Here is a 13,646-nt window from a genome sequence, read left to right on the forward strand (position 1 = left end):
GTGTCATCCTTGTCCAGTTCAATATTGGGCCCATAGACATTTATCCTGTTACGCAGGATGGGCAAATTCCATCTAGGACACTCATGTCCCTCAGCATGCTTTGTGGAGTACCCATCAACTGTCTTTATGGTTATCCAGTTACGGACAACGTTTGATCAGCAATAAAGCACTCGACTCTACATCTAGGATCCATAGTGGTTTCAGGTCGAAGAGTGGAATACACTATTATCACCATGAGAATAACTTATGACACCTTGCATAACTTTCTATATAGTATTCTCATAGCGGGTCAATCCGGTATAAATATTACTCCTAATATTCATACCTATGTTTAAGACTTGATAACTCTTTATCCATGATCCATGAGATGTGATCATCAGTCTACAAACATAATAGTCTTAATGCTTTAATGTTATCCCACTTCACACTAAAGCTCGACTACGGATACTTTAAGAATAACGTCCTTATGTTTAATGTGTTCTCATGATTAAGTCACACTTAATACATTAAACGGACTATCTATTCCAGGGACTTTACTAAACAAACGTAATAAAGAAAAAGCCTTTTATTATTAATAAATAATTCGATACAAGTACCAAAAGTATTGGCCTCTAGGGCTTACACCAACACTCACTTCTTTCCATCCTTTGATTCAAGTTGTTGTTTCTTTGATTCGAATCACTACTTCATAATTTGATAAAAACTCACTATTTTTAAAGTAAGTAACATCTCTCTCCAATTTTTCTAAAAATGTGTCTACTATTACTTTTTGAGTGTGTAACCATGAACACAAGAGTGAGTGAGTGAATCTCAAGAAAGTGTGTGGTAACACAATCTCTTGTAACATCATTGTATGTTTTTGTAGTAGTACATAAAATCAAGAGAGTAGGTTGATCAATCAATTAATGGAATTGATCAACCTATGAACATTCACCAAGAACCAAGAAACCCATTTTTGCTAAGAACCTTGAGAGAATCTAGTGCGTTCTTCATTCACCAACACCTATCTCCTTATTGATACCTTGTAATTAACCTCCTAGAACGTGGATCTTGCGAGTTTTAGTTGTGTGTGTGAGATTCTTCAAATATTACTCATTATCTTCAACCTTCGTTAAGAACTATTATTGTGGATCTCAAACTCTCAAGATTGAGTGTGATAGGTAGACTAAAGGTACATTAGGGAATCTAATGTTTTTCTTTGAAGTTACGTTTTTGTGTATCAGGTGGAAGAATTATTTCTTGGGCATGGATTTTGGTTGTGTTATTCACAAAGAGAGAAAACTATCTCTATAATTCATTGAAGACTTTGGTTTAACCATGTGATTGTTGTTGCGGAACAAGCTGGGAGTTATCCAATTATTCGAGGCTAATGGGAATCGCTTAGACAAGTCTTTACCAGATTTGGGGAAATAATTTTACATAAATGAAGCTTAGAGCATATTATTGTGGATAGTAAGATTATTAGATCAAGATCGTTAAGGATCTTATATGTAGCAGTTGATTATCTGAATCAACATAAGAAATTGTCATTTGATATGTGTGTAGGCTAATGCAATGTGGCTATTAGCATTCAGATTGATGGTATTTTGTTGTATCAAAATGCATGTATATTAACTCTTGAAAATAGTGGAAGACATGATTATTCTCCCAATGATTTTAAATCATTAAAGACGGGAGTAGGTTCTTATGAGAACGATGACAACAAACTATTATATATCTCTGCATACTCTCCTTCTTCCCTATATCTCTTTAATTTTCTGCATTCGTCATTTAAAAGTTATATCATAACATAGTTTGTATGTTATTTAGGTTAGATTATGCTTATTGCAATTTATTATATAAGCATAGGTCTGTATTGCATCAAACCTATTAAATCGTCTTTAATCTAATTGTGAGAAAAAACATACTACATTGGGATATTAAATTGTTTGGATTAAGCAACTTGAATAATACTATTTTGTTTATGTCCTTGAAAGAATCACGTGTGATGAAGTTCATCATCTATATTAGCCTAGGTTTTTATAAAGACATAAGTCTTTTCAACAGAGAAAGATCAAAGAAGAAAAATATTGGAATCAAGTATTAAGAATGCATAAGCTTTGGAAATTAAATGATTGAATTATGAAGATTAAGGTACAATGGAAATTCATATGTATATAAGCTTTAGGGCTCAAAAATATTTTCATCTAAACCATTCTATTAAACATCCATGCATGATTTCCATTCATAGAACATGTTTTTAAAATCAAATTTTCAATTTTGGTTGAGGTACAATTGAATGATAAAAATCAATAATCGATTGTTGGTATACTACTGTTTTGGGAAAAGCGAAAATTTTAACAACAACAACCAATTAACTCACTCATACAATCGATTGAAGGGTCTTATTTTTATCCCCCACAATCGATTGCAACTTCCCCTCAATCGATTGATGTAGTGAAAATTTTCTATATTTTTGAACGTTGGATGAATAACAATTTATTGTCATCCTAGACCAATTGTTTGTCATTTGAAGAATATTGAAAAATTCTGAAACATTGTCATACCCTTTCATTGCATATGATCATGCTACCTTTTCCAAAACATTGTGAATTATCTTAATCATTTTTCGATCATTTCTACTCTTTCTAAAGACATATTATAATGTATTTATAGTAAGATTTTTTTCAAATTACAATTCACCTCTATCATCATATTTTAAAAATAATTCTTATTGTTTTTTCATGTGTTCATTTACAATAACAGAGAAACTTTTGACTGCATAAATTTCATTCATTTGAGAAAAAGTTTCATAAACCAATGAGCACTTAAATGTTTATATATTATCCAATTATTCATTGAAAGAGAATAATACATTTTTAAGATATTGGAAAGTATTGTCTATTTTCAATTTATCTGTCTACCGTAAATTATTCACAAAGTATGTGGTGATTTTTTTTGTAAGGAAAGTGGTTGTACTTTTTACAGGTGCTAGAAAATAGGAAGTGTTGTTCTTTCTGTTTTTGGAAAAAAGGACTTTTGAATCGGGGAGATTCAAAGTCTACCATAAATTAGGTGGTTATGTTAAAAGATTATAAGAGATGTTTTGATGTGAGGCTCCTACAAAGATCTAAAAAAGTGAAATCCTTCGCGGGCTGTTGAGGGACTGGACTACCCTTGTTTGGAAAGGGGAACCAAGATATCTCTTGTGTTATTTAGTCTTTCTACACTTATACTTTTCTGCATTATCATTCATAAGTTCATCATTACTTTCCGAAAAAATAATAGAACCATAACATTTGCAAAATAATCGGAAAAAGTCTTAAAACCCAATTCATCCTCTCTTAAGTTACACTTTATACTTACAATTGGTATTAGAGAAGGTTAAGATAACTTGCTCCTCGATCCAAAAAGATGGCTTCCGCAAAACCGTTTCTTGTAGATGGTGGGAGTAACAACACACCTCCATATTTCGTCGTTGAATATTACTTCTAAAAATTTTCATGGGAAAGTATTTAGAAGCACAAGAAGAAGAATTATGGGATGATGTTGAAAATGGTTCATACATTCTACAACGGTCATAAACAATGTAGAACAAGTAAAATTTAAAGGCTCTTGGAATAATGAAGACAAGAAGAAAGTATTGTATAATAAAAAGGTAAAGAACATTCCTACTTGGATCACTAATATTTCATGTGTATTGATGAGTTGGTAATGTCTTAACCATTGTTACTTTGTAAATGGATGGAAAAGATTCATTGCTTAATTTTTTATAAGTTTTTCATAAAAAAAAAGTAAAAATGAAAATAAAAATAAAAATAAAATGTGCTACTTTTCTCCTCGGTTTCCGACAAAACCGGGATAATAAGTCATAAAAAAATTTAAAAATAAATAATTAAAAAGTAATAAAATTGAGTTGCTAGGAATATATGGTATTTTTTTTAAAAATAAAGTAAAATGTGACACGTCTATAGAGGTGAAAATTTTGTCATGAAAAATATTACATATAGTTGTAGATTACTTGTATTTTGATGGTTTTCACCTATTTAATAATATATTGGGTTAATAATAAACTGAAACTTTTTCCAATTAATCAACTAAAATTATTTAATAAAACTTTTTAAATTAATAAACTAAATTTCTTAATAATAGAAATTTATATTTAATAATTTAGTTTATTAATTTAAAATATATAATAAACTAAATATTAAAAATAATCTAAACTTTATATATATATATATATATATATATATATATATATATATATATATATATACTATTTAATATTAATTTTAATATATTGTAACAATATATAGTTAATTTTGTATAATAAAAATAAAATATTTTATTTTCTAGCGGTAAAAGTCCGATTCCATAAGTGTTTTTATTAAGTAATTTTTCTCGGATTCTAAGATGACATAATCTTGGGAAGGTTGATTTCATAAGTTGTTTTTACAGAGACAATATGAGAAGTTGAGGCAAAATACTATTAATCCTAATATATTTTACAACTATTTACATGAGAGTATTCTTTCTTATAAAGAATCCAAAATTTTGGGAGAAAGTCAAAAACCTAAAAGAAACAAATTAGTTATTGAGAAAGTATTTATTGTTTAATTAATTAAATTGTATCGTAGACGCAATGATAAAAGATGAATGCATGTCAACTCTTAAGCCAATATTTAATTTATAGTCATAATGACGACCAAATTTCCGTTTATATTAAGTTGGACTATAGGTTTTTTTTATGATGCAACAATCGATTTCTTAGCAAGTTGGTAGTCTCTTCACTATATTTTCTGAGAAATGGTTACTATATGATTCAAATTAATATAATAAATTGAGATAATGTGCTTAAATGGATAACAATTGTTAATTATATAATGCTGAATTGCTGATTCATTTTCTTAGCTGGGAAGTAGGAAAATATATATATATAATATCATCTGCTAAGTTTCAGAATACTAATTTCACATAATTAAATAAATAAGTATGAATGTTCTAGAAAGATCATGAAGATGTTATTGCTTTTTCTAGAAGAAGAAAAACCACGTAACTTCATGTATATTAAGAAGTCATTTCATGGAAAGCTATCGAAAAAAAAAGAAAGAAACTTATTGGGCACGCTTTCTTTTCGCTGCATATATATAGAGAAAGCATAGACGTTTGTGATATCTAAAAACTAACTTCCAATATTCACAAGAAAATAGCTGAGATGGATCATAAACACTTGTTACAACAAAAGCCTCCAGGAGCTCCATTCACGTGCAGCGGTTGTAGACAACTAGGGTTTGGATCAAATTACCATTGTCAAAACAACTCTCATTGCAACTATGTCCTACATGGAGAATGTGCATATCCCGACCCTTACGCCTTTCATCCATTTTTTGAGAAAAGCTATTTCGAATTTCACAAGAAACCACCTGGAGATAGAGAAAGATACTGTGATGCTTGTGGAAAAGATATATTAGGGTTTGTCTACCATTGCTCTACGACAGGATATGATCTTCACCCTTGTTGTTTGAAGTTGAAAAATAGTATTACTGATGAAAGTGGTACTGTGACACTGAAATTGTCCAAGAAAGTTGATTCAAAGTGTGTGAAATGTAAGCATAGGAGTGTTGTGGGAAATGTTAAAGGGTGGTGTTATTATGATAGAAATAGTTGTTATCACGTGTCTTGTTTCAAGGATTTGATAGTTGAGAATTGGAGGAGGGGTTATTTTTCTCAAGGAGATACATCAATTGCAACTACAAATTCAAGTAATGATAGAGAAACTCAACTTGCACTGACGAGCATGGAGATGGATCAAAGTTTGAGGATTTCAAGGAGGGCAAGAACTATAAGCAAGTACGCAAAGATAGCAATTTTGGTATTCAAGCTAATATTTTCAGCTATATTTGGAAATCCTATATCTGCTTTTGTTGCTATTTTGGAAGCTCTTGCTTCAAATTAACTTACCACTGAGTAGGTATTGAATTTTTGATTGAATTCGCTTTGGTTTGAGTTGCTTGCTCCCATTCTCTTGTATTTCTCTAGTTTAGACTTGTATTATTTAGCCTCTGGTGTGACTTTGTATTGTTTTGTTTTTCTGCGTTTTGTGGTCCTGAGATCCTGTAGTAAGGAAACATTTGTTGTACTATTCATTTGTATATTATTTTAGCCATTTCAATAAAATAAAGTTACACCTTTCGGTCAAAACTTCTAAGCAGTTTTCTTGTAGTGTCTTGAAATACCTAGCAATAAATATGGCTTTCTTTTGAGAAGCTGTTTCTCATCTTGGAGCAAAAGTCGAAAAGGAGTTATTTAGTTCTATTGCTGGTGTGGGGAAATAAGGTTAGGTGGATTGTCTAGGGTTTGGAAGAGTAGTGTGTCTTTATAATGGTGGTTTTTTTTTTTACAATTGCTTCAAGATATACTGCCAACTAGGAAGAATATTTCTAAGCGTCAAATCTTGTTTGCTGATAGCAGATTTGGATGTGTGGTGCGATTAGGGAAAGTCGAGTATGTGAAATTCTTTTTTTCCTGTGTGAGGTTGTCTCTAATCTATTATCAAGTTCTTAATAATGTGAGAATGCCTTTATCTCTTTCGTTCTCGATTTTAAGGGGTTTTGACGTTTTTTAGAGGTTTAGAAGTGGTTAGAAGACTCAAATATGTCTCATTTCAATTTGAATGCCAAGGGTCTGGATTATTTGGAAATTAGGCAACACAATCATTTTTGGTCAAGAAAGTATGCTAGCTAATCATTGGGTGAATTCAATAATAGGTTAAATTGGAAGTGGTTCCATTCTCATCTTTTGACTCTCGTCTTCTCTTTACTAGAGTATGTGTGGGGTCCGCTTTGGTTCCTTTGCTCTTAGTGGTGTGCTATGCGGGAAGCTGCCCTCCTTTGTTTTGTAAAGGTGATGAAGTTGACCTCCTTTCATTTTTCTATTTTTGGTGGGGCATTGCTTTAGTCCCCGTGGAAGCTTGTTTTTGGTTGTGTGTTGGTGTTATGTGCAACCTTTTTCCGACCTTAGCATTTGTTAAGCCAATTTTTGCCTAATTTAGAGTATCACTTGTGCTCCTTGTTGGTTGAAAATATAAGTATGAAAAAGGTCTACAAGTGTGGGAGGGGGTTTAATAGACCTATCCTCTTTAAAAAGATTTGAAAATTTTCAATACAAAATTCAGAGAATGATCAATCACTATAGATTCTAACAAATGTATTTCAATGTTATCACTAAGAGAATGATCGAATGATCAATCAGTGGTTTGAGTTAATTAGGAAAATTCAAGTTGCATAAACTAGGCAATTTAATATCTCAAAATAGATATGTTTTTTTAATACAACCAACTTAAACATTATTCAATAGGTTCGATGCAACACAAACCTATGCTTATACAATAAACCACTACAAGCATGGCCTAACCTAAATGAAATAAAAAGTATGGTATGATTTAACTTTTACATGCTAAACAATGAAAGTTAAAGAGAGATAGGGAAGGAAGAAAGTACGCATAGGTATATAGTCGTTTGGAAACCGACCTCATTATGCCTACTTCACTCTTTAATGGTTTGAAACTATTAGAAAAAAATAATAAAATCTTCCCATATTTTCAATAACTAATATACAAGTATTTTGATACAACAAATTATCATCAATTCGAATGTTAATAACCACAGTTCATTAGCCTACACACGAATCCAATGACAATTTCTTCTGTTGATGTAGATACTAAACTCCTGCATGCAAGATTCTAAATGATCTTGATCCAATAATCCACCTATCCAAAATAACCTGCTTCAAGCTTCCTTTCAACAACATTCTTCCGTCGAATCTGACGAAGACTTGTCAGAGAGATTGTCATTAGCCTTAATTAATTGGATACACTACAATAAAAAGTACATATGACAATGGTTGTGAAAGACATATAATGACAGTTGTATGCCCGTTGTTAGATAATGTATGATTGTAAGTGTTTTATTTACAATCATAGACTATTTCCCATTGTAGTAAATTGGAAAACGCACTATCTATAACCACGATTGTATCGAATAGCCGTAATGAAATATCTATAGGTCATGGGTTCGATACCCATCAACGTCATGTTTGGAGTTTATTATTCTGGATAGCCCTCTACCAATAGCAATGGTTGTATTAAACAACCGTTGTGAAATTATTTGTTTTTTAATATATATTTTCTTATTGACTTAAATAGTCTTTTGGTCCCTGTAAGTTGGCGTGTTTTTGATTTTCGCCCCTGTATCTTTTTTTCCTTAATATAGTCCCTGAATGTTAAAATCTTTTTGCTTTTAGTCCCTAAAGTTAAAATCCGTAGAAAAATCTACAAGAAACATGCAGATTTTCCTTCAGATTTTAATTTTAGTGGACTAAAAGCAAGTGCAATTCAACATATAAGGACTTTATCCAGGAAAAAAAATACAGGGACGACAAACAAAAACACGCCAATTTACAAGGACTAAAAGACTATTTAAGCCTTTTTTATTTTACAGAATTCCCAAATTTTTAACCTGAACTATTTTAAATCGTATAAGACCAGAAATAATAAAAAAATTATCTGACCAAAAATTGTACTACATCAAAGCAAATATTGCATTAAAAACCAAAAATTGTATATTACATCAAAACCAAAATGGCACAAAAAATCTATAATTTACATATCATTATATCAAATAATAGTATCTTGGTGTCTTGGTATCTTGCCTCTTGGTGTATTGACATTAAACACCTATAATTTCAAATAGTAATACTTGTTAGTAGATAACCTTAGAAATTATAACTTACAATAAATTATGAATAAAGAATAAAAAAATACTTGTTAATTTTCCATATGCCTTCTTCATGATCGTTACGAATATGATGCACATCATCTAGATCAACTCCTTCATATGAAGTAGACACTTGTGTTACATAAAAAGAGTGGAAGGGATATCAAAATCTTCATCACTACGAGGAATGCATTTTCCTTAAAGAATAATTGATCATCTCCTCGATAAGTCTGAAGGGTCTGTTACATAAAAAAACTCGTTTTTCTTGAGTAGCCATGATGAATGGTTCGGTCATATAAGTTGTCTTTCCAAGGTCAACTCGTGTGAATCCTAACTCAACAATGTAGACATCAATGTTATTTGGAACCCACTTGGATTTTAATAAAGACACTTTAAAAATAACATAATCAATCTCCAAAATTTCCTCAATGACAACATAGAATGCTTTAGATGCCAATATAAGATTCTTATCTTTTGAACTAGAGAAATATATGAATTTGGCCTCAACCATAACCCCACTATTTTGTATAATACTACAATCATCTTTTGATTTTGTATAAAAGGAGAAATTACTAATATCATGTGCAGTCCAAGTTATCACATTAAATTTTGGCATGTATGACAACTATTTAGTTATCTCTGATGCACTATCATCATTAGAAATCCTTTCATTAAACCAGCTTATGAATTTCTTGCTATGCTCTGTCAACAACCACTTCTCACTCATTTGGGGATATTTTTCTTCATAAGTCTTTTGTGAATAACTATGTAAGGTTGAACTTCATCAAGATTATTCAATATATAGAAAAGTGCTTGAAGAACTACATCCTGAGTCATTGACTTAACATTTAAACTTTGAGTACCTCTACCTCCATATTTGTCAGCATGACGAGGCTTTGGAATTCTTATAGACTCTACTTCCGACAAATAGTTTCAACAAAACTCAACAGCTTCTTTTGTGATGTACCTTTCAAAGATCGAAGTTTCCGATCGATGTTGATTTGTCGTATATCCTTTAAAGATCTTCATGTATCTCTCTATTGGATACATCCACCTTAAAAAAAACAAGACCATAAAATCTGATTTCTCTGACTAGATGATCAAGTAAGTGAACCATAATATCAAAAATGATGGAGGAAAATACATATTCCCCAATCCTTTTCCATCCATATTTATGAAATTTGTGAGACGAATTAAGTTGTAAGTCTTTAATAGAAGATGAGTATTTGAATAAAAGCTAAGTATGAGTATCACTCAAATACTCGAGGAAAAGAGAAGATATTACGTCCACCTCAATCCTTTTTCAACTAATAAAGACCAAACTAAAATTGGTTTAATTATTGTGTCTTGAACAAAAGACAAGTATTCAAACAAAAGCTAAGTACGACTAGCACTCAAATACTTGGGAAAAGAAAAGATATTACGTCTGCCCCAGTTCTTTTTTAACCGAATTTATTGAGAAAAATATTTTCAACACGCTTCGAGTAAGAGGAAAAGAAACTTGATGTTAATCACGTAGTTTTTTTCGAATTAGTTTGAAAACAGTTTATGAAGTGATTTTATTTTATTTTGAAATGGTTTTAAAATTAGGGAATGATTGACGAAATATATTTTGAAAATTGCTTAGTGTTGACGTAGCCTTTGATTTTTATTTTGAAAGATTATTTTATTTTGTAACTAATTAATTAATCAAGTAAACAAAATAATAAAGTAAGATGTAATATTAATATGGGGTGATGTGTGAGATGATAAAAATATTTTGGGCCCAAGGTGTAACACCCCGATAAAACAAGATAATTATTTAATTTAAGTTAATAATATATTTATTAATTTAATTAAATACTTGGAATTATTATTATTGGATTATTGCTTTATTGGAATAAAAGTTGGAATTTAGAAAAGGTCCCATTTAGTAAAAAGGTTTATTTTTTTCACGTGAAAAGGAAAAAAGGGACAGAAAAGTGGAAAAAAAGGGCAAAGAGAACCAGAGAACAAGGGTTGGAGAGAGGAAGAGCTTGAAGCTTAAAGATTCGCCGGATTAACTCAGGTAAGGGGGGTTTATCATCGTTTAATGGGTATTATGGGATAACATGTGATGGGTAGTGATAAACCATTGATTTGACTCTAATTGGAATGATGTATGCTGAAATTGGTGAAATATTGGATGAACGAAATTGGGTTATAATTGAAGGAAATTCGTAGGAATTAGATGTAATAATGTTAGAATTTGTGAAATCGAATAGGGTATGATTCGTGTTAGATGATATGAACGATTACTGTGTAAAATTGGATTGTAGGAGGTTAGAATTGGGAGATCTCGTAGCAGAGAAAACCATAGCAGATCTGGAAATCTGGTTTCTGGTCATACACGTATGGCACTAGGCAATACGCGTATGAGATGGTCTGGTACGCGTATGGCACTAGGCAATACGCGTATGGATGAGGAAGATGATGTTTTGAACGTGGTTTGGTCCCTGTTGGTACGCGTATGGGGAAGTGGTACGCGTAGCATACACGTATGAGATAGGTGTTACGCGTATGGGATTGGCTGAGGAGTGGGCCATACGCGTATGGGACTAGGCAGTACGCGTATGGGCAGATTTGTGATTTTCCTGTGCTGTTGTTGTGTAGTTTTTGGTTGTTCAGCTGAGTAATGTAATTTAGCTGATGTATGATAGAGTAGGGATCATTTCCCGTTGTCTTGAGTAGTATAGGTATTAGTAGAGTGTGCTAATGCTGTGATTGATTATGTGGTATGACATGATATGATTATGTGGTGAATATGTTGATGATGTATGATGATATGCATAATGTTGTGAATGTATCTATCATGTATGCAATTATGAGTGGACTGTTTATGGCTTAGAGTGTGAGCATATGTCCATTGTGGATGATTGTTGATGTTTGCATGACTAAGTGATTTAGCTTGCATATTGTGGCCTTTATGGTGGTAGCTAATTCCCATGGTGAGGAATTAGTGAGTTAGTATTGTAGATTGTTGTTGATGTTTGCATGCTAGGTGATTAGCGTGCATATCATAGCCCTTGGGGTGGTAGCTAATTCCCATGGTGAGGAATTAGTGAGTGAGTCACTAGGTCTCAAATGAGTGGGACTAGTGAGCTTGGTAGCCGTATCTGGATTTGATCGGTGAGGTTGAACTATATGTTCACGAATAGTCGGTACCGCATGCATGGAGTCTCATTGCATAATGTATGTATGTATTGCGTATAATATGAATGGATGTATTCCAATATTATACGTGTGTTTTATGGTTGTGTTGAGTTTGAGTATAATGATGATGATGATCATGAGTTGATATTGCCGTTGTTGAATATGTGTATGATTCGGGTGATGAAATGTGTTAATTTACTTAACATTACATGATATTTTATAATGCTTATTATATCGATTGAGGAACTCACCCTTACAACTATTTTTCAGGTAACGAGCAGTGATTGAGTAGAGGCTAGTCCTTGGAGTCTAGTGTAGTTCCTTAGGGGGTCATGCTCTGGTAGATGTAACATCGGGACGGGATGTTTTACCTTATTTTCATTGTTGGTTGTTGAATGATCTTACATGTAATGTGTTACATGGTTTGCATGTTGTTGTTAATTTCTATCCGCTGCGAATTATGCAAATGTTTATTTTGATAAATAAATGAGTATGACCAGATATTTTGGAACACGGTGTGAAGTGTCAAGTGTGACACCCTTAAGTGCATACTTACTCTGATTTATATTTTGTTGATTTAATTATTTATTGGGGGTATTTTAGAAGGGTGTTACATTAGTGGTATCAGAGCATAGTCGGTCGAGTCGAGTCGTAATTATTCTGTTTCCCTGTACGTGATAGGTGTTGTGTAACCCTATCAGTACTTATTGTGTTAGCTTGTTGGGTTTTCAGAATAGAGATGGCTGGAAGAGGTAGAGACGATGCTGCGATTGCTGAGGCTCTGGGTATGCTAACTGGAGTACTTGGGGGAAATCCGAATGTTGTGGGACTGGGAGCTGCTCGTCAACTGAGTGAGTTCCAGAAGAATAATCCTCCGATGTTCAAGGGAGCATACGATCCAGATGGCGCTCATAAGTGGTTGAAGGAGATCGAGAGGATCTTCCGAGTGACTGAGTGTGCCGATAACCAGAAGGTCAGGTTTGGTACGCATATGCTGTCAGAAGAAGCAGATGATTGGTGGGTTGCTACCCGCACTGAGTTGGAAACTGCTGGGAATACTGAGATCACTTGGGCGGTGTTCAGAGAGAGATTCCTGAGGAAGTACTTTCCAGAGGATGTCAGAGGAAAGAAAGAGATAGAGTTCTTAGAATTAAAACAGGGCAACCGGTCTGTTACTGAGTATGCTGCTAAGTTCACAGAGTTGTCGAAGTATTACACTCCCTATAACGAGGCTACTGGGGAATTTTCAAAGTGTGTGAAGTTTGAGAACGGGTTACGTCCCGAGATCAAGCAGGCTATTGGGTATCAGCGGATTAGAGTGTTTTCTGACCTGGTGGACTGTTGCAGGATTTTTGAACAGGATACCAAGGCCAGAGCGGAGAGCTATCAGCAAAGGGTTGATAGGAAAGGCAAGAATCAGAATGATCGTGGGAAACCGTATGCAGCTGGCAAAGGTTTCCAGAGACAGAGTGGGATGAAGAGGCCTAGTGGGGGAGACTCCAGTGCCCATGCTAAGTGTTTCAGATGTGGTCAGGCTGGACATCGTATCCATGAGTGTACCAGTACTGAGAAGAAGTGTTTCAAGTGTGGAAAAGGTGGTCACTTGGCTGCAGAGTGCCGGTTGAAGACTGTGACTTGTTTCAACTGTGGAGAGGTGGGTCATATCAGTCCACAGTGTCCTAAGCCGAAGAAAGAGAACCAGTCGGGAGGCAAGGTCTTTGC

At 33.2% G+C, this 13,646-nt stretch overlaps 1 protein-coding gene across 1 annotated transcript; it reads left to right on the plus strand.

Annotated features, from left to right (window-relative positions):
- Positions 1–5,194: 5,194 nt before the first annotated feature.
- Positions 5,195–5,935, plus strand: LOC127131725 (uncharacterized). The gene has a single exon (XM_051060645.1). The coding sequence runs from the start codon at positions 5,195–5,197 to the stop codon at positions 5,933–5,935; it is 741 nt and encodes a 246-aa protein (XP_050916602.1).
- The last annotated feature ends 7,711 nt before the right edge of the window (positions 5,936–13,646 follow it).

The sequence above is a fragment of the Lathyrus oleraceus genome, chromosome 3 (genome assembly GCF_024323335.1).
Source record: "Lathyrus oleraceus cultivar Zhongwan6 chromosome 3, CAAS_Psat_ZW6_1.0, whole genome shotgun sequence".
NCBI classification, from domain to species: Eukaryota; Viridiplantae; Streptophyta; class Magnoliopsida; order Fabales; family Fabaceae; genus Lathyrus; species Lathyrus oleraceus.

Bases quoted from the DNA above. Each gene is read 5' to 3' on its own strand.
- LOC127131725 (XM_051060645.1), top strand. From the start codon at position 5,195: ATGGATCATAAACACTTGTTACAACAAAAGCCTCCAGGAGCTCCATTC.